Source organism: Rhinolophus sinicus, chromosome 14 (assembly GCF_057876585.1).
Source record: "Rhinolophus sinicus isolate RSI-liver-muscle chromosome 14, RSI-T2T, whole genome shotgun sequence".
Lineage (NCBI taxonomy): Eukaryota > Metazoa > Chordata > Mammalia > Chiroptera > Rhinolophidae > Rhinolophus > Rhinolophus sinicus.
Genome location: NC_142514.1, coordinates 24,116,656 through 24,143,455, shown reverse-complemented (window position 1 = coordinate 24,143,455; position 26,800 = coordinate 24,116,656). Strand labels below are relative to the sequence as shown.

Here is a 26,800-nt window from a genome sequence, read left to right as displayed (position 1 = left end):
TGGGGAAAAAGCAATGCAAAAGACTGTCCACATTGGTTCCTATTGTTTGCTGCTGCAATCTCTCAGCATTTCTTTGTTACATTTCCTGAATCAGGGGATCTGATTGGCACAGCTGTCTTTTCATATTAGACCAGCCTATGTCACTAAACCCACTGGTTAATGCTCAGTTCTTATTTTACCTGCCCTATCAGCCACATCTAACACAGTTGATGACTCTACTTCCTGACACACCTTACTCACTTGGCTTTGAGGACACCACAACTTTTAGGTTCTTCCAGATTCTCTCCCTGGCTACTTATTCTCAATCTGTGCCTGCAACTAACTCTCTAGAATCTGAACATTGGAATTTTTCAGGGCTTAGTTCCTGGACTTCTCTCTGCACTCATTTTTAGGTGAGCTCATCCAAGCTCATGACTTTGAATATTATTGAGAGCCTAATGACTCCCAAACATATATTTCCAGCCCCAAATCTCCTATAAATGCCAGGCATGCATATCTAACAACGTATTGAAATTTCAATTGGATATTTAGTAGACATCTCAAACTTAAGATATGCAAAACCAAACTGCTGGTACCCTTTCCCCGCCAAATTCCCTGCTCTATTCACTGTCTTCTCCATTTCAGATAATTGCAACTTTATCCCTCTGGGAGCTCTGGTCTGAAATCCCTAGTCAGTCTTGATTTCTTTCTCGTATCCCCCATCCAACCCTTCAGCAAATCCTGTTGGTCCCACCTTCAAAGTGTGTCTAGGATCCCGCCACTTCTCACCATCTCCACTGCCACCACTCCAGTCCAAATCACCATGTTCTTTTGTCTGGCCTATTGTACTACCTTCTAATTGGTCTCCTGCATTTGCCTTCATTCCACTCCATTCTCTCTCAATATAGCCAGAATGATCATTTAAAAATAGCATTGGATTCACTCAAAACCCTCACCTTACTCAGGGGAAAATCAAGGACTTTACTATGACCTATAAGGCCCTGCGTGATCTGGCCCTTGCTACTTCTGAGTTCCTCTCCTAAAGCTGTTCCCTTCCCTCACCACTCCAGCCACACTGGTCTCTTTTCTGCTCCACCAACGACACCACAGGTGTGCTTCAATCTCGGGGACTTAGCATTTGCTACTTCCTCTGCCTGGATCTCTCCTTCCCAAACACTCCCATGGATCACTCCCTTACTTCTTTCAGGTCTTTCCCCAAATATCGTAAAATTTAAATTTTAGCCCCTCACCCTCAACATTTCCTATTCCTCTTCTCTGTTTTTTTTTTTTTTTCCTTCTTAGCACTTTGTACTATCTAACATCATGTATATATTACATATTTCTCCTGGGAGGTACGACTTAAAATCTACACAAGAAGAAATAGGTTTAATGCATTAGATATGTCATCCTATTATTTATGATAATGCTTTTTTCCCTTAACTCTATTTTTTTTGTTTAATATTTTCACAGAACATCCTTTTCCATTTTTAAAAAGCATTTTGTCTCCTTATGTTCTGGGTATGTCTTTTGTAAATAGTTTATAGCTAGATTTTATTTTATATACATTCTGACAATTGCTTGAGAGTTTAGTACATTTATATTTATTGTGATTTACTCATACATTTGGATCTATTTCTGTCATCTTACCTTGTGCCTTCTATTTATCCTGTCTTTTGGGCGATGCTTCTTTACTCCTTTGCTGCCTTCTTTTGGATCAATCGAGTTTTCTCCTCACCAATGCTCACACTGACTTGGCAGTTATTATTCTACTTTCATTCTTTATGGTTACTCTTATCATTTTAATATGCATATTTGACTTAGCAAAGTCATATATATCTTTACCTTCCTCCCCTCACTATATCTTTTTACATTTCATTCCTTCCTTTTAAAGTACATTTTTTTTTTTTTTAGTAATTTTTTTCAGGGAATGTCTGTTAGTAGTAAACTCAACATAATTTAGTTTATTATGGACTCATAGGTCAACATTCATTTTCTCTGAGTGTCTTGAAGTTATTTCTTTGTCATCTGTCATCTGTTGTTGCTGTTGAGAAGTCTGCCATCAAACTAATTGCCTTTGTAGGTAATTTTTATTTCTCTCTGATTGCTATTGAGATCTTGTCTTTGATTTTGGTGTTTTGCAGTTTCACTATGATAGATGTGTGTGCTCCCTGAATCTGAAGATTCATGTCTTTCATCAAATCTGGAAAATTTTCTCATGGTTACTGTTTGCTGGTACATCTTTCTCCATCCTTTTACTTTCAACCTACTTGCTTTTTCATCTAATCTGACAATCCCTGCCTTTTGAGTGGGAGTGTCTTGTACATTCACATTTAATGTGATTGTTGATATAGTTGGATTGTCTCATGTAATTTTTTTCCTCTGTTTTTCCTTTACTGCTTTCTTTTGCATTAAACAAATATTTTTAGTGTATCATTTCAAGTTCTTTATTGTTAATTCCTTTTCACTATATTATTCAAAGTATTAGTGGTTGTGCTGGGAATTACAAGGTGTATCATAACTTATTAAAATATAGTTAATTCTGATAAAATATAGAAGCATTGTTCCAATATCTCTCCTTCTTCTCTTCCCTCTTGATGTTATTATTGTCATAGACATTATCTGTATGTACATTAGAAATCCAACAATTATTGTAAGCCAATGATGACATTATGATTGCCTTGTGCAATCTTTCTTTTAAAGAAGTTAAGAGGAAAAATGAGAAAAAAATATTTATAGAGTCTTTTACATTTACTCACATATTTACCATTTCTGGTGCTTTTCATTTCTTCCTGTAATTTTGTTTACCATTGGATGTTGCTTCCTTTTAGCCTAAAGAACTTCCATTAGTATTTCTTGCAAGATAGGTCAATAAATTCTTCAGTCTATATTTATTTGGAAATGTATTTTTACTTCATTTTTGAAGGGTAGTTTTGCTAGATATAGAATTCCTGCTTGACAGTTTTTGCTTTTAGCACTTTAATATACCATTCTACTGCCTTTAGAGGTCATTGTTTCTGATGAAAAGCCAGTTGTTAATTATATTGTTGTTTTCCTGAATGTGATGAATTGTTTTTCTCTTCCTGCTATTAAGATTTTTTTCTCTGTCTTCAACTTTCAACAGTTTGCTAATGTGTCTGGATATGGATCTCTTCATGTTTAACCCACTTCTTTGATCTGTAGATTCATGTTTTTCATTAAATTTGGAAGATTTTGGGCCATTATTTCTTCAAATATTTTTTCTTTTCCTTTCTCTTGCTCTTCTTCTTCTGGGGTTCCTGTTACATGTATACTGGTATCCTTGATATTACCCCATAGGTCTCTGAGGCTCTGTTCATTTCTAGTCTTTTTTTTTCTTCATTCTTCAGGTTGGATAACTTATACCTATCTAGTTTCAAGTTTATTGATCATTTCTTATTCTGAGCCCTTCTATTGAATTATTTCATTTCAGTTATTTTACTTTTCAGCTTCCGAATTTTTATTTGGTTCTTTATTCTTTTTAAAGAATAATTATGATATTTCTATTAATTAAGTCATTGTTGCCATGCTTTACTTTAAATCTTTAAACATGATTTCCTATAACTCTTTGAACATTTATAATAGCTGCTTTATAGTTTGTGATAAGTCAAACATCTGGGAACATTTATGTTTTCTTGTTTATTTGTATGTCTTATAATTTTTTTGTTTAATACTGAACATTTTAGGTAATATAATGTATATCTGGATTCTTACTTTACCTCTTGAAGATTGTTATTGCTTTGTTTATTCATTAATCTCTTAACTAAATCTGTGAAATCTGTCTTCCTTGATAGAGGGGGACTCTGATACTTCCATCAACTTTTTTCTTTCCTGTTTTTATTTTTAAACCTCATTTCCTAGGAGTTGCTCCTGTGTCTGCATAGCTTAATGTTCAGCCAGAGATTGGGTTGAAGTTATGCTCAAAAACCTCAAGCCAGTAAGACTTCTTCTCTCTGCTTATGGTTCTATGTATGGGCTGGGGAGTACAAACTTCAGGCTGTTTTCAGGCTTGCCCTGGCTTTTACTTTTACCCAGGCTCTCTTGTGTTTCCTCTGCACGTTTCCACTGGCCGGGGATGTGTGGGTGGCTCAGGGCCTCTCTGGTTTCTGTTGTGCATGCACTCAGCCTCTAGTTAGCTCAGGATATGTGGAGAGCTTATAAAACTGCTTATAGTTGTCTCACCCTCTTAAACTCTCCATTAAATCCCTGATCAGTCTGCCAGTTCATAGCTTACCCAAACAGTGCCACAACCTCAGCTTCTCAGTGCTGCTGGCTTCTCCTATTCTTGACATTCTCCAACTGACAACGCTCCAAATTAAGTGAGGCCCCTTTGCCAGTGGCAGTGAAGCAGCTGATTTTCACAACCTGCTCCACCCTTGTTGAACTATTGCAACTGATAGAGCTGTGAGCCAGGGTAATGGGAGCAGCCCCCAGCAAGGATGCCATAGACTCATGCTGTTCTTACCCAAAGTTCAGTAATTTTCATGAATAAATGTTTCTTTGATTGATTTTCAGAGTAATGAAATTGTTGCTTTTGACAGTTTTGTCCAGCTTTATAGTTGTCTTGGTGGGATAAGATTTGGTGTCTTCTCTCTGTCATGCCTGAAGTTGGAAGTCTAGAAAATTCTCAGCCACCATCATTAACTCCTCAAGTATTGCCTTTTCCATCTAACGTCTCTTTTGGAACTCCTGTGAATTGTACGTAGGACCTTCTTATTCTCCTCCATGTATCTTAACCTCTCCTACATATTTTCCATCTCTTTGCCTCTCTATACGCCCTTCTGCTAAATTTCTCAAATGTATCTCTGGTTCACTATTTTTTTCTTCAGTTGTGTCTCATCTACTATTTAACTCATTAATTGTGTTTTTAATTTCACTGATTCTTTTTTTTTTCATTTCTATAAACCTGATGTGGTTCCTTTTCAAATCTTTATATAGTCTTTTTTCAAAGCTCTTATTCTTTCTATATGTTTTCAGTTTTATCTTTTAAGTTTTAGAAATTTTAAACATAGTTTAAAAGATAATCTGTTTTAGCTCAGGTAACACTAGCTGCTGTTACAGGTAAACCTTGAATTCTCAATGGCTTAACTCAGTAACAGTTTAGTTCTTGTTTATGTCACGGTTTGTGTTAGTTATCTATTGCTACCTAATAAATTACCCCAAACATAATATCTTAAAACAACAAATACTTATTATGTCGCAGTTTCTGTGGATCAGAAATCTGAGTACAGCATAGCTTGTGCCACCTGGATCAGTGTCTTACAAGGCTTCAGTCAAGGTGTTGGCCAGGCTGGTAGTCATCTCAGGGCTTGACTAGAGGAAGATCTGCTTCCACACTCATTCACATGGCTGTTGGCAGGCCTCAGATCCTTGCTGGCTGTTGGCCACAGACATCAGTTTCATAACTCGTGGGACTCAGCCTAGGGCTATTTGCACCATAACAGCTTACTTCTCCCAGAGCAAAGGCTCTAAGAGAGAGTGAGAGAAGATGTCCAAGATGAAAACCACAGCTTTTTTCGTAATCAGATCTCAGAAGTGACATCCCATTGTATCTGCCATATTCTAGTCAGTAGAGGTAGGCGGATAAGTCTAGTCTGCACTTAGTAGGAGGGGACTGCACAAGGGTGTGAATGCCTGGAGGTGGAAATCATTAGGGGCATGTTAGAGATTGTGTATCCTTCAATCTAGTATTAGCTCATCTTCAACAGAGCTTTATCTGTGAGAATCCTGAGTAGCCTGGGTTAGGAGTGGGTCCCCCAGGAAATACTTTGCAATCACTTCTATTAGATTATTCTTGGTCTAGGACCATTTTATGTTAATTTTTAAATTTTTTTGGGGGGTGATGGTGTCTGTCCCATGAAAGCTCATGTAGACACAGAATCTTGTGTCTATGTGAAGATTAGCTTGTAGGTACACATTCTTAGATTTGTTTCCTTTCCTTTCCCCCAGACTATAGGCTAGCTTCTTTATCATCAGTCTGTGCTAATAATTGATCCCCCCCCCCAGTCTACCTTTTCATCAAAGGTTTCCCCTTTCCTACTTTATGCACGTTCTCATTTCCTATTCTGTGCTTCGTGTGGGCCCAAAGCCTTACAGCTTCACCTAAGTTGGTGTTAAAGCCTAACCCCTTTGGTTACTGAAACCAGCAACCCCAGCCCCCACCTTCCTCCTCCACTGGGCTGTTTGCAGCATTGGCACACACAGTTAATATTCTGATTTTCCAGGCTCCTCTTTGCTTTTCTCCTCTGGGGACTTATCTCGCTTTCTTGTGAGCCCAGCTATGCATATAAAGCAATGTTTGTTATATTTTATCTGGTGTTTTAAAGTGTTTTGAAACGGGAGGGTTTTGCAAGGTTACTAAACTAAATGACATGTAAAGTATACAGCATGTTGCCTAGCCCCCAGTTGGACCCACCAACTCTACCATGGACAATTTTCAATTAGTCCCAAACAAAGTATTTTCTTCTAAATAGCCCACACCCTTGGAAATATTTATTGATTCTGAGTCTGGTTTGAAGAAAGGCTAAGGTTCTTATTTCCCAAGAGGATTCTTTGACTCAGCGGGGACTGGGGCGGGGTGGGTGGGGGGAGCAGGGTGGAAGGCAGTCCAAGGATAATAAGAGAATTCACCGAATAATGTTACAATTTTATAATTCTAATACAGTAAAGATCAACTCTGGTGCAATATTCCTCTGAGAGTTTATCTGATTCTGCATTTTCCTTGGGTCCTGATCTCTTGTTGGAACTCCAGAAGCCCCTCTTGGCCTGTAGAGATTGAAGGTCTGTGGCCCCAGGGAATTTCTTACCCTCCCTTTGTCTGCCTTATATAGAGTTCATTGTGGGAATAACATATGGTTGGGATTTCAAGAGCTTCAGAACTCCTGGGAAGGAGAAGTCTCTGAGAGGTATTTTCACTGTGATTTAAGAACCTCCTGCTACTAATAATAGTAGCTGATGTTAATTGAGCATCTGCTATATGGCTGAGATTCTGCCCTAGTGCTTTACGTACAGAAGAGGGCTGGAGGTACAGAGATAAGCTGCAGAGTGAGAGTCCTTCCACCTCTGGTGTCCTGATTTGAAACTGAAACGCTCTTTGATAGGTTTAGATGAGCTTTTCTGTGCTCTACAAGGGACCCTCTGGGCTCGATTGATTCTATTTGGGGAGTATCCTGAGCCTGGCATAGAAATAGCAAGAGTTAGATCAGCTCCCGAGCTTCGGGAAATACTGTGCCACTGCTGGTCCTTGTTACCCGGAGGTCCAGAGATAGGAAACTACAGGTAGACTCACAGGAGTAATAGTGAAGCTATAGCTGCCACAGGAGTGTGGCTTACGCCAGTCAAATATAGGTTAACAACTTCCATGGTATCTTGGATTGATTTTTCCATGGCCTATGACTTCTGTACACTTGTAATAAAGTTCCAGTACGGGGCGGCCAGTTAGCTCAGTTGGTTAGAGTGCGGTGCTCTTAACAACAAGGTTGCCAATTCGATCCCTACATGGGCCACTGTGAGCTGCGCCCTCCACAACTAGATTGAAACAACTACGTGACTTGGAGCTGATGGGTCCAGGAAAAACACACTTAAAATAAATAAAAGTTTAAAAAAAATATATACCTTCCTTTAAAAAAAAAAAATTCCATTACAAAAAACTGCAGAAAGAAATCCAGGCAGTCCTTTTTTAAAAAAAACAGCTGGCCCCACATTGGAACCACAGAGTCTGAATCTCCAGCAAATTTGGCTCCACGCTTTGCAGCAGCCAAAGCAAAGAGAGGCATGTGGTTAGAGACATTTGGGTTCAGATCCTTGAGGTGGGGCCTGAGTTAATGTCGGTTTAACAAGCTCCCCAGGGGATTCTGATGCCCAGTAAACCTGGAGTGAGAGCCAGGCATTTAATTTTGGTTTTAACACGTACAAGCTGTGCATCCTTGGACAATTCATCTGCCTTCTCTGGGCTTTAGTTTGCCCCTTGGTAGAAAGGGATGGAAATTCCTCCTCAGTCTGATGTAGACTCTTGTGATATCATGTTATGCTTTGGAGGCTGAGTTATGGAAACAGTGAGCTGAAATTTACACATGGATCAAGCCATACCTTTGAGCCTCTGTGGACTGCACATAAATATGATGCCATGAATCTTTCCTGGAAGATGACACAAGATGCAGCCATGAACACTTGCTGTCACATTCAGCATGTGGATGCTACTGAGGACTTTGTCCTTGACTTTATTCCATGGCCTCTACATAATCACTCATAGGGGAATTTCTCTGGGGCTTGGTGACAGGAAGAGTTGTGGTTCTCATGAGTGGTGGCCTGTGTTTACCAGGTAGGCCCTAAAACCTTCACGTGCCACTGACAGAGCTTACTCTGTGCCGGTATCTGTACTAAGTGCCTCACATGTTTTTCTTTGAGTCGCCTAAATAGCCCATGAAGATGGTACCATTATCACTCCCATTTGACAGATGATTAAACTGAGGCCCAAAAACTTTAAGTACCTTTCTCAGGCCACACTGCTAGGAAGTAGCAAAGCCAACACTTGAGTCCAGATGGGTCTCACTTCACAACCCGTGCAGGCAACCCACAGGCTATGCTCCTCAATGGTTTGGCTGCTCTGAAGCTCAGGGATGAATGTGCACCCATTCTGTGCTCTGGGTAGAGAGCTTACCACTGGACCACCTTTTCCTACCTTTATTTTTTCCTTTGTGCCAGTTTTTTCATATAACGCAAATGAAGCTGCAGCCTCTGTGGTATATTTAGTCTTAGTGCAGTGTTGTGCGACACGGTTCTGTGAACAAAATTTTTGTTTTGCTTTTTTCTTAGTTGCTTTAATATTTTTTTTTAACATCATGGATTCTATTCTGTGCCACAAAATTATCAAAAACAAAAACAAGAACCTCATCCAGCAATGGCTGAACTTGCCTCAGAGGAGGAGGGCAGGGAAGGAACTAGTGGGCCAAACAAGAAGCCTAGTTAGTGGGCAGAAAGTGGGGGAGGCTTGGAAAACTTGAAGGTTAATAATTTTTGCTCCATCACTTACCTGTTAATTTCTGTCCTGCTGCATCGTTGTTTTCAATCAGTTTTACAATGTAGTGGATCATAAATAGTAAAATAAAAGGTGGCCTTCGCTGCAGCCTCTCCACCCCCCTACTAGGAAGGAGGGTTGCTGTCGGGTCCCTGGCCTTCTCCCTCAGGGTCAGGTGAGAGAAATGTGAAGGCTGGGGACTACCGTATTTCTCCGAAAATAAGACCTAGCTGGACAATTAGCTCTAATGCGTCTTTTGGAGCAAAAATTAATGTAAGAGCCGGTTATATTATATTATATTATATTATATTATATTATATTATATTATATTATATTATATTATATACCAGGTCTTATAGTATAGTAAAATAAAACTGGGTCTTATTTTAATTTTTGCTCCAAAAGATTCATTAGAGCTGAGTGTCTGGCTAGGTCTTATTTTCGGGGAAACACAGTAGGTGGGGAGGAAGATGGGGTGGTCTGGAGGCCAGATATTTGGGAGAGGCATAGATGGGATGGAAGGAGGAGTATTTAGAGGAAAGACAGACCCCGAAGGACGGCCCAAGGCATTTTGGGGAGCAGCACAGGGCAAAGGTGCCTTTATCTTTCTTTGCAGAGGGTGAGGGTTTCTTTAGTCTAAATACAGAAGAGTCGTACAGAGACACAGCCTCTGCAGATCTAGATATACTGACAAAGTGCTGTGGAGATCCCCCTACCCCATCTTGGCGTCTCAGTAACTGTCTTCTCCATCCCTGTCCCCAGCTCAGCGACGAGTTGAATCAGCAGCTGGAGGCCGTGTGCGGGTCTGTGTTTGGGGAGCTTGAGTCCCAGGCCGTGGACGCCCTGGACCTGCCTGGCTGTTTCCGCATGCGGAGCCACAGCTACCTCCGGGCCATCCAGGCCGGCTGCTCTCAAGACGACGACTGCCTGCCCCTCCTTGCTGCCCCTGCCTCTGTCTCAGGGAGGCCCGGCTCCTGTGAGTATGCCTAGTCTGCCCCTGGGTTGGAAAGCGCCCTGGGGTGTGGTTCTGGCCCTCACCACAGCTGTGCTGTGTGACCTTGGGCAGATCGTTTGCCTCTCTAGGATGGATGATGGGGAGAACACCCTTGGTCCTCTGCGAGGCAGGACGTGGAGACCAGGGCACCGCGTGGGTGTGTGGGGTGGTCGGTCACAGACACTTGCCCGGAGGCGTTTCTCACCCGCTGCTTCTCTGCTTTCTTGGCCACAGCCTTCAACTTCAGAAAGGCCCCGCCCCCTATCCCGCCGGGAAGCCAAGCCCCGCCCCGCATCTCCATCACCGCCCAGAGTAGCACCGACTCCGCCCACGAGAGCTTCACCGCGGCGGAGGGCCCTGCCCGGCGCTGCAGCTCCGCGGACGGGCTTGATGGCCCCGCCATGGGCGCGCGCACCCTGGAGTTGGCGCCGGTACCACCTCGGGCCAGCCCCAAGCCCCCTACACTCATTATTAAGACCATTCCTGGCAGGGAGGAGCTGCGGAGCCTGGCGCGGCAGCGGAAGTGGCGGCCGTCCATTGGAGTGCAGGTATGGAAACTCAGGCCCTGGCCGGTTGAGGATGGGTTGAGGGGGTCATGGGGTCTTCTGGAGACATAGACCTTCCTTGGCTTGCTCTGAGCAGCAGTTAGCCCCTGTGCCTGGTCATCGACAGGGCTGCTCAATCAGCCCCAGCCCTTGTCCCTCTTCCTGGCACTGTCACCCCTACTGGTGAATGGACAGTGCCCAGCGGTTGCCACCTTGATGTTTTTGACCTCCTGGCTGTCTCATCTTGTTCAGGCAGATTGTCTTTGCAGGATCTGCCAGCTGGCTTGGGGCTCAGACATTGCTGGCCCTGGGAAGGGCTTGTGTCCCTGGTCTAGCTCCTGCCACTGACTTGACTCCTGAACCTTGCCACCAGGTGGAGACTATCTCAGACTCCGACACTGAGAACAGGAGTAGAAGAGAGTTCCACTCCATAGGAGTACAGGTGGAAGAGGACAAGAGGTAAGTCTGAGTGGGACCATCTCAAGCTTCCTTGGGGGAGAAGAGGAGAGAGGACTGCATAATGACCTCACTGGCCTGGTCCTCTTGTGTGCACCTTCTCTTCCTGGAGGAGACCAAGCCCTTTTAATGGGGAGGAGTCAGAGCAGCCACCCAAGGTTTTCCACAGAGATGGCAGCCATGAGGTCTAAAGAGAGTTCTCCTTGTAGTCATGCTGTCCCAGGTGCTCTGAGGTCGACAAGAGATAAACAGTGGTTGAAGGAAGGGGGTGGTAAGGAGAAATAACAGGTAGGCCTGCTGAGCAGGCCTCCAGCAATTGTCCTTTACAGGGGATAATGGGATCTTGCCAATCCCTCATTACTTCCTGTGGTGTACAAGTATGTGAGCTCAGAAAGAAACAAATAAACATGAAGATTTTCTCTCAGGAGCCCCCTGGCAGATAAAACACTCCTCACTTGGCTCACACAAGCATTTAACCAGCCGTGGGTACCTATTACATACCTGAATCAGTGGTGTACCCAAGAATTGCCAGCAGGCACCATTCTGGTGTTAGGTGGCCTCAGAAGCATCCCTTTCTTAATTTGCAGTGGAAAAATTAGCATTGTGAGCTCTGGAGGGAATACTGGGAGAAGTTTCTCTGTTGAGTTCCTATGGGATGACGCTTTCTCTAATAGCCATGTGGCAGTGCCACAGTGGCCCATCTGCCCTCTGGGCTGCAATGTTACCAGGGCAGTGGCCCTAAGTATGGTGTCTGGGGAAAAAGCCTGTGGCTGGCTGTAAGTTTCATGTCCAGGTAATTTGTGTTGTCCAGGCCATACCCACTGGAGGAATAAAACTAGAGTCCCAATAGCAGTCCCTTGCAGCTCTGTTCTCAGTTGCCATTGTTGAGCCTTTAGGCCTCCCCTAAAGTTTCCACAACTATTTCTGGGAACCCCTAGGGTATTGCATGTGTGCCTGATCAAATCTTCTCGGGACTCCTGTGGGAATCACCATTTTTCTCCATCCTTACTCTAGCTCCCTGCAGTTCCACATGCTCTTGAGACTAAAAGTCTCTATCAAGGGGGGCAAGAAGTTTCTCTTGTTGCCCCCATCATTCCTGAAAGCTACTGTTCTCCAAACTCTTAATATTCCACAAAGATCACAGAAAAGATTATGGCCAACCCAATTCCTCAAGTCCATGACTTGAGTTCTTGAGAGGTGGGTTGGGAGTCATGGGTAGATGCAGCTCTGTGTTCAGAACCCTGTCTCACCCCCCCCCACTCTAATGCTGCCCGGTGAACCATAAACAAAGCCTATGTGCCCCCACTCACTCCCCTCCTGAGGCTTCTTGGCCCCTCGTCCAGATATACCCCTGGGGTCCACCCATGCTTCCTAACAAGCCTGAATCCTGGGAAGAGTGCAGTAGGAATTCTACTGCGACTCCGGCTAAATCAACAAACTTTGTCATTCATTCATTGTCATTCATTCAGAAAATACTTATTAGGCATCTGTTATATGACAGTTCCTGTTAAATGCTCAGGGAAACATCAAAGACATGACTCTTGCCCTCATAGAAGTTATGGTCTAGAGGGGAATCAAGGCAATGAATAAATCATCCATGAATAAAAATATTACACTATGATATAATATGTAATGGGATATTATTAAACATTACGGTGGGAATATGAAAGAAAAAAAGCAGGAACTAAGAGAGAAGGAACCTTGTTTAGGTAAGCAGGTGACATTTAAGTTGAGACCTGAGGATTGCCAGGAACACTCAGGTGATGATCGGGTGGGGGGAGAGGGCGGCCTTTCCAGGAAGGGGGGATAGTGAATGTGAAGTCTCTGGGGCAGGAAAGAGTTTGACCTGCATCAGGAACTGAAAGAAGGTTCATGTGGCTGGTGTGGAATGGGACGGGGCAGTGGCAGGGGCCAGGTCCTACTGCGCTTGGGCATGATAAAAAAGTAAAATTTAATTATAAATAATGAGTAGCCATTAAAAGGTTAAAGAAGGAGTATACCATGATCTAATTTATGTTTACAAAAGATTACCAGCTGCTGACTGGAGAATAAATTTGAGGAAATAGTGAGTACGGGGAGGCTAGTAAGCAGGATTTTTTCATCAGCAAGGTGATGGTCTTTTGCATTATGGATCTTGTGTTGGGGATTGTTTTTCTATTATATTTTATAATTGGGCACTGCTCATGTATGGGGACACTATTAAGTTTTGTGTATTGATTTTGTATTCAGCAGCTATGCTGCTGTCTCTCATTAGGACTCATAGTTTATCTGAAAATCATCATTTTCTATATAGTCAGTTATTTTTTTCTGCAAATGAGGATATTTCTTTTAAACGAGTTTTCTTTTAATTTCTTCTTCTTGTAATAGTGCATTGAATAGGTTTTCTAGTTTGCTATTGAGTGTACCACTCTTGACCCCTTCCTGATGTTAGTGGGTATCTTCTCAGTACCCACTCTCAAGTCTGATGATGTTGGCTACAGATTTTGATGAATACTATTTATCCGGTTGAGGAAATTCCCTTCTATTCCTAGGAGGCTAAGAATTTTTATTTTATCTTTTTTTAAGTAGAAAATGAGAGTGGAATTTTACTGAATGCATTTTTAGAATCTACTTAGATGATCATAGATTTTCTCTTTTCATTTGTAATGTGGTGAATTATATTAAGGGATTTTCCATGTTGACCTGACCCATTCTTTCATTTCTGGGATAAACCCTGCTTGATACTATTATCAGTTTGGATTAAGTTTGGCTGTGAATGACAGGACCTCAAGAGTGTCTTCATGTTTTTCTCTCTCATTAGAAAAAAAAAAAAAAAAAGCCTGGACATAGAAGTGCAGTGTCAGGACCTGAGGTTCCTATCTTGCTGCATTTCCACCCTTTGTGTATTATCTCATATCAAGGAGCTGAAGTTCAAGCTCCAGCTCTCCTGTCTGCGTTCTGAGCAGCAGAAAGGAGGAAGAAAGGAGGAGGGATGCAACCCTTCTTTTTAAAAAAGGCTTCCTGACTGTAACACACTTTCACCTACATCACATTGGCTAAAACCTCATCACTTGTTGGCATCTACCTGCAAGGGAGGCTGTAGAATAGTCTTTTAGCTGGGAAGCAATGTGTGATGAATGGAGCACATAGCTGAAAATCAGGGTTCTTATGGCTATAGACAAAGAGAAGAATGGGTATATGCAACTAGCAATATTGGTCACAGACTCATATTATTTTTACATACCTTGCTGGATTTTTGAATAGGTATAACTTTAAGATTTTTATATCTATGTTCATAAGTGATATTGGCCTACTATTTTACTTTTATTGTTATTATTCAATCCAGGTATTAAGGTTATGATAGACTCATAAAATGAGTTTGGTAGCATTCTCTGTGTTTCTGTTCTTTGGAGCAATTTGTGTAAAGTAGGAATTATCTATTTCATAAAGGTTTGGTAAAGGTTGCCAATAAAACTATCTCAACCTGATGCCTTTTGGGGATAAGAGAAACTTTTTGAACTACAGCTTCAGTTTCTTTAGTTATTGATCTACTCTGGTTTCACTTTTCTTCATGAGTTAAATATTGTGATTTATATTTTTAAGAAAAGTGAACCAGTTTACAAAAATTGACAGTTTTCCAAATTTTGGGCATGAATATTCTTTGTCATAGTATTATAACTTTATAAACTTTTATTGTGCCTATCAGTTATAGCCCCCTTTCCATTCCTAATACTATATATTTATGCCCTACATCCCTTTTCTTGATCAATCTTGCCTGAGGTTTGTATATTTTTATCATTTAAATATATTTTTAAATTATATTCTATTAGTCTTTAAAAAAAACCCAGCTTTTGGTTTTGGTGAGCATCTCTATTATTTCTTTCTCTTTTACCTTTAATATTTTCTTCTAATACTTTTGTGTTATTTTACTCTTTCTTTTACCATCTTTGTTTTTTTTCAGTTTCCTGAATGCTGTTTCTTACTTTCTAACATAGGCTCTTAAAGCTGTAAACTCCCTTTAACTATACTGCTATAGTTTCATCTCATAAGTTTTGAGGTGCAGTGTTTTCGTCATTTAGTTTGAAATAATTTGTAACTTTCATCATAATTTCATTTTTAACCCAAGAATTATTTAGAATAATTTTTTTTTTTTAGTTTCCAAATGTATTTTGTGGGGGAGGGTCTACCTTTTCACTACTAATTTATAAATTTTCTACATTGTGGTCATAGTATGCATTCTGTACAATATTTATTCCTTAGAATTTGTCGAGGCTTCCTTCTTCATATATATATATATATATATATGTATATATGTATATATGTATATATGTATATATATATATGATCAGACATATAAATTATATTTTTCAAATGTTTGTCTTTGATTTTTTATTTTTTTATTTTTATGTTTGATCTACCATTTCTGAGAGAGGTGTGTTAAAATGTCTTACCATAATTGTGGATGTGTCATTTTCTCTGGTAATTGTATTAATTTTTCTTTATTTTGAGAAAGTACTGCTTAGAAGTATTCAGGCTTATGATTGTTGTATCTTCTTGGTAGATTTGTCCTTTTATCATTATATAGGCTTCTTTTCATCTGATGGTTTTTGCCTTGAAGTCTATTTTACCTGTCTTTATTGCTATGGCTGCTTTCTTTTGGTTAATTTTCCAATATATCTTTTTCCATCCTTTTATTTTCAACCTTCCAATATTTTCCATTTTAGATGTGTTGCTTATAAGCAACACGGAGCTAGAGTTTTGTAGATATATTTAATTCATTTATATGTATTTTGATTACTAATTTATTTGGACTTACTTTATTTCAAGCTTACTTTATTTCTCTTTTTCCCTCCACTGGTTTGGAAGTTTACATTTTAGTAATTTAGTGGTTTTCCTCAAATTTTTAACAACCATAGTTAATTTCATATTTTTCTAATGTCTAAAATTAGTATTTCTATGCTTCTTAGGCCCAAAACAAACGGAACACTTTAATTTCCTTCTTAACTCCCTTCTCCCATTTTCCATGTTATATATTTATCTAGTATTTTGATTATGCCTCTTTATTAAAAAACTCTTCTAAATCAGTTGTTGTTATATCTTTTATGGTTTAATAGTTTAGGTTTACAAACATGTTTTAACAATTTATGTATTCACTATTGTTTGTTACTGCCCACTCCTTCCTCATGGGTTCAATTTCCTTTATGCTGAAGTACTTCTTGAGCTTGGGACCAGTTTTAGAGTTAATATCTCAGCTTGAGATTTCTGTGTTTCACTGGTAGTACTCATTTGGACCCCACACCCACACACAAAGCAACCTTAATGTTTTGTTTTCTCAGCATCCTACTTCCTGGCCACTTTCCTGAATCATGACATGAGTTTTCTAGTCCAAGTTTGTAAATGAAATGACCCTTCTTGGCTGCTGGTTTTATGCATGGGGTCTTCTTCCAGCCCCTCGGGATGCATAGGTTTGGGGTTACTCCTCTTTTTTCCCTGGATGTCACCATCTAGCCTCTAGCATATGTCTATCCTGATATTCTTGTGGCTCATTGGCTTGGATTCCCTCTTACTACTCATGTTTCAAATTTCTTTTTTGTTTCTGGTGCCTGAAGATTTCTCTTTTCTATTTTCAAGCTTGGCTTTATAACAAAACCACTTTTTTGACTTTATTTTATCCAGTATTTCTATATGTTCAAGGGGGTGGGTTGGAGCTTCCTAAGTTGGTTCGGTCTACAATACCGATCATTTGTCTATACTAGGCTGATAGCAGCAGAGATAGACAGAGCGGAACATTTGGAGTGAAGTCTGGGAAGGGTGGGGACAGGCAGAGAATGAGGTTTTCCTTGCTCTTGTGTAAGTGCTCAGGGAGGTTTTGGTGGGGTGGGCTGATGAGGGGAGATGGTGAGATGGCGGATAAATGTCTGAAGAACTAAATTGCTTGGGACAGGTGATCACACTGGGAATCCAGAGGGGGTGACAGGTGGGGAGAGAAGAAATCTGGCGCATCTTTCTGGCCAGGCTCCCTTGCTTGTCTGCTGAAGGCATCCTTAGTTGTACACCTGTACCGTCCATTCTGTCCCTTATGTCCCTGGCATTTTAAGTCTGACTTACCACACACCATGCCCCAACTGGTACATAAAAGTGAGCCATAAATACCAGCAGCCTTTCTAGGCAAATATCCAGGACTAGCCCCCTACCGGCTGCCACCCCATTTTCTTGGACGCTCTTTTCCTTGCTTCTGTCTTGCTGGTCACAGTATCTGTCTCTCTCTCTCTCTGTACTTTGGTCTTAAAAATTGCCAGGGAGGAAAGATGTCTCTTTTCTGCTTTTCAGGGTGTTCTTTGCTAACCTATTGGGTGAGGAGTTCAGCTGTATTGCCTCTGATACCTGGGAGTTGTCTGCGGGTCCTTCCAGTTGCCCATTATCTGGTGACTTGGCTTAGCAATATACAGGGGTAGGAGTTAGTGCCCCTTCAGTTCTGTCTCCACTGTACCCCACCAGAGATTCATCGGTCCACAGATATTTATTGTATCCCTATTATTTGTCAATTATTCTGCTGGGCACTGAGGATGCAAAGGTGAGCAGAACCAGACAATCCCTGTCCTATGAAGCTTACAGCTGCATTCATCGAAGAACCTCATAAATGATATAGAAGTAACAGCTGCAAAAGGTGCCATAAAGGCGAGGTATGTGTGCTGTAAGAATGCATAATAAGGTGTTTTGACCCAGCCAGAGGGGTCAGGCATGGCTTCCCTGAGGAAGTGACATTTGCGTGGAGATCTGAAGATGAACAAAAATTGAGTAGGTGAAAATGGGAGATAAGCGTGTCCCAGGCAGAAGGAACAGCTTGCACTAAGGCTCTGTGGTGAGAGGGAGTATAATTAAGAAATGGTTACCAGTCATGTCTTAGGGCATCCTAGTGTCTTCCCAGACCCAGCACACTCTGGGCCGTGATGAAAGAATGCATCAAATGTCCTTGCTGAATATTAGTATGATATTCCTGGGGCCCTTTGAGAACATAGAAACCATTCGATTTTTTCCTCTAACTCTCTCTAACCAGGGGCATCCCCTGTATCTTCCAATTATAGATTCCTCCCACCAAGAACTTACCTTAAATTCCAGATTTAGCAAAAATAAAACAAAACAAAATCAAACAAAAAACACCAGAACATCCAATTAAATTTGATTATCAGATAAACAATGAATAATTTTCAGTATAAGTATTTCCCAAATATTGTATGAGACATACTTATACTGAAATATTATCTGTTATTTATCTGAAACTAAAATATAACTGGAGTCCTGTATTTTATCTGACAACTCTCCTTAGACCCACTTGTGCCCACCCAGGGCTACCTGGAGAACCCTGTGTAGGAGAGTACCCCCAACACCCCTTCCATAGCATCATGGTCATTTCTGGCTTTGGGACCTTGGGAAGGGAGTGTGTTGAAAGAACAGAGCCCCTTGAGCTGTGGGAAAGAAGTTTCCATCCTTATGAAGTTATATTCCAAGAACAATCCTTCAAAAGCAAAGAGTTGATGACTGACCACAAGCCCTGGGAGTGGACACTGCCTCCATTCCTAAGCCATCAATTCCTGGATGGTTCCTGACTGACCGTCATGGCTCTTCTTAAATCTCCCACCCTAACCACACCTTGGCTTCACTGTCATAGCCCCCAGGCTGGGGTGGTGGACTCAGGGACCCCTGACTGATTATATGTTTAAGCTCTTAGATGCTTTCTCAAAGAGGGTGCTAGTACAATGGCTGAGCCTTGCTGAAATGTCTCTGCCCTTCCTCCTCCCTGCCACTTCCCTTCCCACCCCTGCCAGCCTGCTGCCAAATACTCTTGGCAAGACCTTTTGACAACTCCTGGATGTTGAGCATTCCTTGGTCACTGTGTCTTTTGGGATGAGCCAGTTTTTTCCCAGAGCCTCTCGTGTTATCCCTTAGAGAATCACAGTAAAAATGTTTCCCTCAAGTAACTATGGTAACAACTTCCAGAATCATCAGTTATGTGATCATTGTCATCCTAAGGAACTTCAGGGGAGAAGGGTTCCTCAACCTTGGCAAAGGCTTGGGGAGAAAATATTGTGAAACACATTGTTATGAATTAGTGATAACGCATAACCAAAGCCAGTTTCTATTCTGTGTTGACAGCTATTGATGAAGACCACAGCAAATACTGTCAAATCCAAAACTAAATAGGGACATAAGCCCTAAACTTTACTACCCTGCAAATGTATCTGCTATAGTTAGGATTAGGTTTGGCTGTGAGTTACAGAAAACCCCCAAATGACAGTGACTTAACTATGATAGAAGTTTATTTCTCTCTTGCTTAGAAGTCCAGAGAGCGTCAGCTGAGGGCTGGTAGGTGCTCTACAGTGTCAGGACCCAGGCTTTTTCTGTCTTCTTACTCCTCCATCTTTAGCACTTGCCTTCCACTTCATGTTCCAAGATGGCTGCTTGAGGTCCAGCCATCATGTCTGCATTCTGGTCAGCAAGGAGGAGGAAGGAACAAAGAAGGGCATCTTTTCCTTTTAAGGACATTTCCTGGCAGTTGCACATACCATTGCTGCTTATATCCTGTGAGCTATAACTTAGCCACATGGCTACACCTAGCTGTAAGGGAGGTTGGTAAACCAATCTTTATGCAGAGTGGCCGTGTGGCCAGCTTAAAATTGTGGGATTCTGTTACTGAGGAAGAAAGGGTGTTGGAGATGATTAGTGCTCTCTACCATCCTTTCTTCCAATTAACCAACCAACCACTCAACTAACATTTATGTATGAGCAACTGCCCTATTTAGTAAGGGAGACAGATATGCAAATAACTGACTACAATACAATGTGATACGGATTATAAAAGAGGTTTTATTCAGAGTGCTGTGGGAGAACAGATGGAAATGATCAACAGCAATCATAATAATTAATAACTACAATGCTGGGTACTCAGTGCTACATTCCCGTGATTTTATTTGCCCAGCTCCCTTTCTTTTCAGCTACAATTTGTCCAGCCTCTCCATATAATAGCTAATATTTACAATGGGCAGGCCAGGTGCCGTTCTAAGTTCCTTACATGTATTATCTCGTAACAATCCTATGAATGGGTAATGTTACCATTCTCCTTTATAAATGAGGAAACAGGCACAAGCCATAGAGCTGGGTGTTGGACCCAGGCAGTATGTGTGCTTAACCACTCTGCTAGGCTGCTTCCCCTAAAGTGCTTATTCTCATTCCTTCCCCCACCTCCAAATATCCAGCAGACTGCCTCCCCGCTCCCTTCATTGTAACCATTAAGGTCCTCTGGTGGGACCCCTCTCCACTTCCGGACCAACCCCCAACTTACTTGCACTTCTTCCCTTGCCTCCTGTACCAGTCCTGCCTCAAGAGTGAGGCATCTGTCTTGATTAAAGCCACCCCTCTTCCTCAATCCTAGGGAGCTGAGCTGGTTTAAGAGCCTTGGTTTAAGAGCTGGCTCCTCCACAGCCAGACTGTACTAAATTGATAACTGTCTGATCTTAGGAAGTCACTTACCCTCTCGAAAGCTCAGTTTTCTCATCTGTAAGTAAGGGTGATACTAATAACCCTTATCGTTGGACTGTTTTTGGGGATTGAGCATGTTTATTCATGTGCAGTGCTTAGCTTAGCACATACTAAGTACTCAAAGGGCATTATTATTTATTCCCCTTATTTCTAGTTCCTTGAACTCCTGCCTCTCTCTTCTCTATCTTCAGTTGATTTCTCTTTACAGGTTGTATTATGAGTAGTTTCCAATTGCTGCTGTAACAAATGACCACAAATTCAGCGGCATCCAATAATACGTATTTATTATCTTGCATTTCTAGAGGTTGGAAGTCTGAACTGGGTTTCACTGGGCTAAAATCAAGGTGTTAGCAGGACTGATCCCTTCTGCAGGCTCTGGGAAGAATCCATTTTGTCACCTTTTCCCGTTTTTAGAGGCTTTCCATCTTCCTTGCCTTGTGGCCCACTTCTGTCTTCCAAGCCAGCAATGGCCGGGCGAGTCCTCACAATGGCATCACTCCAACCGTGATCCCGTCGTCCCATCTTTTTCTTTGACTCTGACTCTCCTGCTTCCCCCTTTCACTTATAGGGATTCTTGTTATCACATTGAACAACTTGGACCGTCCAGGCTCTTTTCCTCATCTTGAGATCCTTCACATAATCATGTCTGCAAAGTCTCTTTTGCCTTGGAAGGTAACATATGCACAAACTATCCTGCCTGCCCCATAGGTTCTCTCCCCTCAGGATATGGCATGTGAGAACCACCCTAAACAAGTATCCCTTCTTTTTTCCCCCAGTTTTGTTGAGATATAATGGACAAATAACCAAAATATCCCTCCCTTAAAGGTACACTGTCTTCTCCTATCTTCTAAACAAGCTCTTTGAAGGAATTGTCTTGCTTAGTTGTCTCCACCACCTGACAACCCCTGCCATCTGCATCTGCCCCCTCTTGCCCCCTCAAACCGACTCTTGCCCTGCTCACCAGTGGCTCCCATAGTGCCAAATCAATGGACACCTTTCATTCATAACCGGTTGCATTTTCCATGTTGACTGCTCATCCCTTCATGAGACCCATCTGTCCCCAGTCTGCCTCTAGGTGACTCTGTGCTGGTTTTCTTCCTTGTCCTCTCTGGCTTAGACACCTTGGGGGCTACAGTGTCTTCACCTACCCCTGAAATGTCTGTGTTCCCTGGGGTTTTGGGTATTTGTTTCATTGCTCTTTTCTTGGGTGATCTTGTCCCACACTGCTTCTTGTAAATGCCACTTGCAGAGGGATGACTGATTCCTGCTTGCACTGCGCAAATCTCTGGCCCCTGGCTGGGAGTGACGGTCAATCTTGTGCGTCCAGTAATCCCATAGCCTCCTCAACTTTTTTGGTCTTCCTTGAAATAGACCCAGTGAGAGGGCTTCTTGAGGTACTGACTTGAGATCCATAAAGCTTGGGGCACTTATGCTTCTGTTCCAGGCTGTGTGGACTGTTCCATCAAGACAAAGTGTGGTCCTCTGAGGACCCCTCAGAGGACAGGTGAAAGACGGCAAACCCAGTGGTGCTGAAGGACAGTGTCCAGGGGGCAACAGGAAAGTCAGCAGGGAAGGCAGGTCTTCAATACTGCATTTGCTGGGGCAAGCCTCACCTTTGCCTGTGGGATTTGCAATTGTTGGAGCTCTGAAGCAGCCAAAGGCTAATGAAAGGAGCTCAAAGTCACGAAAATATGCAAAAGGATCCCAAGTACATACTAACAGTTCAGTTAGACACACAAGACTCATCAGAAACAGATAATTGAACCAAACAGTGGGGCTTCCTCCAAATGCAAGAAGACTGCTGAGGGAGGTATGCTACTGAGGGTGGTCTTGGGGACAGTCCGGAGATTCACAGAGGAAGAGGGGACTTCAGCAGAGCATGGACAGGGAGTGAGGAGGGGGAAGGCCATTTCAGGCAGGTGAATGGCATGGGCAAAGCCTTAGAGTCAGTCAGAGCCAGTATAATCTACTTGGGGAACAAGGAGAATGTAAGGCAGAGGTTGGAGAGGAAGACAGCATCCAGAGTATATGCTAGCATCAGGTAAATGCTAGCATAGGAAGCTTGAACTGTATTTGGTTGGCAGTGGGGAACTATGGAAGGGTTTTGAGCAGGGTAATGAGTTGAGCAGAGGTCAGCTTTAGGAAGACTTACTCCAGTCCTGGGTGGATTGGTGAGGGAATGTTAGGTCCCAGGTCTGAAAATATGCAAGGTGTAATTTTAGAGAGAGGAAGTACCTTGACAATTAATAGTCCATCCCTATCATTTTATATATACAGTATGTGTGTGTATGTATATATATTCTCTCTATATATATTAGATGGCCTAGATGGAGGGTGAGTGACTTCCCAAAGGCACATAGCAACAAGGCCAGCATTAGAACTCAGGTCTGACTCCTAATCCAGTGCTCTTCTGTGCTGTGCTGAGTGGTGACAGAGGTATCTGAAAGGAGGCTGATCCAATAGTCAGGGAAAAGGGTGATGCAAATATTGACTAGGGCAGCACGGGCAGACACCAAGGTAAAGACCATGTGGGAGGCAATGCAGTATGTTCTCGCTTGCTTTCTCTTTGGGTGGGGGTTGGGACATAGGGCTCACTGGAGACTGCACATGAGTGCATCTCTCTTCCCTGGGTCCTGCAGCATCCTTCTGGGCCTGGTTTCTATGGCAACAGGCTCCCAGCAGGCAGCCCGCCAGCTGGAGGGAAGCAAGCAGGCAAGCAGGCAGGGAGAGAAGGCCTGGGCAGCAAGAGGAAAGCTTAAGTTGTGGGGGTTGGGGAACCTTTTGGGAAGCTGGAGGGGCCCCTAGAGCTGGCCCCCCAACTCCCTCTCTCCTGACCACATGAAGGTAGAGATTGCTTAGGACACATGAACCTTTCTTTTATGGTCCTTGAATTTCCAGACCTCAAACTTCTGTTCACCTCTTCTCCTACCCCCAAATCTCCTGACTCCCACCTCAAGTGTTGTCTGATCCCAGCCTCATGCACCCAGGGAGCCACTGACTTCTTCATAAAAAAGAGCCCCCACTCTGAACCCCAGGGGTAAAAAGAACAAGGCCAATTGACTTTCTGTTTTGCATATGATTTGCATATTATTAACTCAAAGACAAGAAATTGCCAGGCCTTATGTCATTCCTGCCAACAACTTAATTCAACTCCACTGGCACCGGCTTACTGTCTGGCCAGACTCTGGGCTGAGCTGTGAGAGTCCCTAGTGACAAAGTCCTCCCAGCTGCAGCCACCTCCCTTCCCCCCAGCTGCTCCACGGCAGTTCTTCCTGATGTTCTAGCAGCTGGTTCCTTGGGAAGTGCTTGGGCAGTGGAGCTAGCAGCAGCCCTGGGTCCAAATCCTGGCTCTGCTGCTTTGTGCTGGGCTCCCATGCGCCTCTCTGGGCCTTAATTTATTCATCTCTCTCCAGGGCTGAGGACATATTAAAATGCTGAAATACTTCCGTATTTATTGGTAAAGAGCCACCACCCTGGCCCCTCCCTGGCCCCTCTGGTTCCCCCACAGTCCAGCTACTCTGGGGTGATGCTCTCACACTTGGGCTGTGTCTGTTCTGATTGGTGTATGCCAGTGGAGCACAGGTTGTTAAATACTTTAAGTATCACCTTGTTCAGAGGCAGTACAACAGGTAGGTGTATTATGGGCCCACCTGTTGCAAAGACTGGTCTATTTAAAGGCACTGGATTAATGTCCATCACTTTGTAGGCTTCCTTTCTCCCTTTTCCTTTTGGCCTGGAGTGGAGGGTAAGGGCTGGGCTGAAACTCCACAAGGGCAGAGATGACAGCCACCTCTCTCACCAGGCGGGCTAGGTTCAAGCGCTCCAACAGTGTGACCGCCGGTGTGCAGGCAGACCTGGAGCTGGAGGGCCTGGCCGGCCTGGCCACAGTGGCCACAGAAGACAAGGCCCTACAGTTTGGACGCTCCTTCCAGAGGCACGCCTCTGAGCCTCAGCCCGGGCCCCGGGCCCCCACCTACTCAGTCTTCCGCACAGTCCACACGCAGGGCCAGTGGGCCTACCGTGAGGGCTACCCACTGCCGTACGAGCCGCCGGCCACCGATGGGTCGCCAGGCCCTGCCCCTGCCCCCACCCCCGGCCCCGTGGCCGGTCGCCGTGACTCCTGGATGGAGCGTGGCTCACGTAGCCTCCCCGACTCAGGCCGCACATCCCCCTGCCCACGGGATGGTGAGTGGTTCATCAAGATGCTGAGGGCGGAGGTGGAGAAGCTGGAGCACTGGTGCCAGCAGATGGAGCGCGAGGCGGAGGATTATGAGCTGCCGGAGGAGAGTGAGTGAGGGGACTGGGTGTGGAGGGATTGTGGCTGGGGTGGGAGGGGCACTAGCAAAACGGGAGCTTTTTGGTTGAACATGAGAGTGCCCTCCTCACAGTTTGGTTCCCTAGCACCAGACCTTGGTGGCAACTCTTCCCATCTGGGCTGATGTGGGGATCTGGGTCTGATCCAGGTGGTGGGACCAGAATTCCAAGGCAGAGAGGGAGGAAATGAAGCCAGGGAGATATGGTCCTTTCCTGCAAGTTCAATCTGAGGGGGGACACAGTCTTACCCCAAAATGCCCAAGTCGACGAGGTAGAGACTAGGAAGACAGAAGTCGTGTACGTGAAATTGTTTAGTAATTCTTAATGTGCCAAGGAGCAGCACACTGGTGAGTGACCAAGTTCAGCCAGTAGGTGTCATGGAGCCAGTGCTTGGCTAAAGCTACAGGGCTAGGCTGGGGCTGGCGTCCATCTGTTCTCTGACATGGGAGGGAAGGACACAGGGGGATAAGCATTCAAGAAATGTACCAGGTCTGACAATGAAGTTCACGAACTCATCCTAGAAAAAGTGCTACCTACCTCATTGCTGAAGAGTAATCACTACGGTCGCCTTTGAAATACTCTCCTTGGGAAGCTATGCACCGACGCCAGCGCCTAGTCCACCCTTCAAAGCAGTTTTGGAACTCTTTCTCTGGAATGGCCATCAGAGCTGTTGTCATGTTACCCTTGATGTCCTGAATTTCATCAAAATTTTGTTCCTTTCAATATTTCCTTTATCTTTGGGTAAAGAAGGAAGTCATTGGGGGCCAGATCAGGTGAATAGGGAGGATGTTCCAATACAGTTATTTGTTTACTGGCTAAAAACTCCCTCACAGACAGTGCTGTGTGAGCTGTTGCATTGTCGTGATGCAAGAGCCATGAATTGTTGGTTAAAAGTTCAGGTCGTCTAACTATTTCATGCAGCCTTTTCAGCACTTCCAAATAGTAAACTGGATTAACTATGTGTCCAGTTGGTACAAATTCATAATGAATAATCCCTTCGGTATCAAAAAAGGTTAGCAACATCATTGCAACAAGTTCGCAAACTTAATTGTCAGACCTCGTGGGTTGTATAAGGGAAGAAACATCAGTCTCTGAGGATAGCCTTCTTGGTAAAGTGGGATAGGAACTGCTTGTTAGGAACCTGGGGATGAAATGGGGAAGGGGGCAGAAGGAGATATGGGTAGAGTGCCAGATAATGGAAGGGTCAGAGTGATTCAGGGCAGACTTTCTGGAGGCTGGGGAAGGAAAGGCATCATTCCCCTCCTTGAATCTCCTTCTGCTCCCCAGTCCTGGAGAAGATCCGCAGTGCTGTGGGCAGTACACAACTTCTCCTGTCCCAGAAGGTTCAGCAGTTCTTCCGGCTGTGTCAGCAAAGCATGGTGAGTGCCCATGGGCGTAGAGGCTATCAGGTGTGTGTACCTGTTGGGTGACCCAGTGTGTGCATATATGCCTGGAGATGAGACCAGGTGTTTGTGTCCAAGAGGGAGAAGCCTGAGCTTTCTTGTTTCCCTGTTTGCTAGTCCCCACCCCATTCTCCCAGTTTGAGCTTCCTGACAATGAGGGTGGGTGGGGCTTTCTCTGTTCCTGGCTGGGGCTCAGACCTCCCTGACTGTCTGCCTCTTCTCTGTCTCCTTCCTCTGCAGGACCCCACTGCGTTCCCCGTGCCCACCTTCCAGGACCTGGCGGGTTTCTGGGACCTCCTGCAGCTCTCTATCGAGGATGTGACCCTCAAGTTCCTGGAGCTACAGCAACTCAAGGCCAACAGCTGGAAACTCCTGGAGCCTAAGGTGCGGGGAGGCTCCTTCAAGCCAAGAGTCCTGGACAATGCCCCTCCCCAGAGGGGCATGTGTGTCGGGAGTGGGAGACAGGAGGAGATCCATGGGCAGCAAAGGCAGCCCTGGACAGGTGATGGTGACCATCTTTCAAAATGACCACATTCTTGGTCACGGCTGTCTGCTTGGCCCC

At 43.7% G+C, this 26,800-nt stretch overlaps 1 protein-coding gene across 5 annotated transcripts in view; it reads left to right on the top strand.

Annotated features, from left to right (window-relative positions):
• DLGAP3 (DLG associated protein 3) overlaps nucleotides 1-26,800 on the top strand; it is a 65,665-nt gene that overhangs the window by 29,323 nt on the left and 9,542 nt on the right. For all 5 annotated transcript variants that reach the window (XM_074334365.2, XM_074334364.2, XM_074334362.2 and 2 more), the window contains 6 exons: nucleotides 9,773-9,986; nucleotides 10,239-10,552; nucleotides 10,923-11,008; nucleotides 24,324-24,808; nucleotides 26,123-26,214; nucleotides 26,479-26,622. In XM_074334365.2, coding sequence (XP_074190466.1) covers nucleotides 9,773-9,986; nucleotides 10,239-10,552; nucleotides 10,923-11,008; nucleotides 24,324-24,808; nucleotides 26,123-26,214; nucleotides 26,479-26,622 — 1,335 coding nt within the window. The remainder of the gene's footprint in view (nucleotides 1-9,772; nucleotides 9,987-10,238; nucleotides 10,553-10,922; nucleotides 11,009-24,323; nucleotides 24,809-26,122; nucleotides 26,215-26,478; nucleotides 26,623-26,800) is intronic.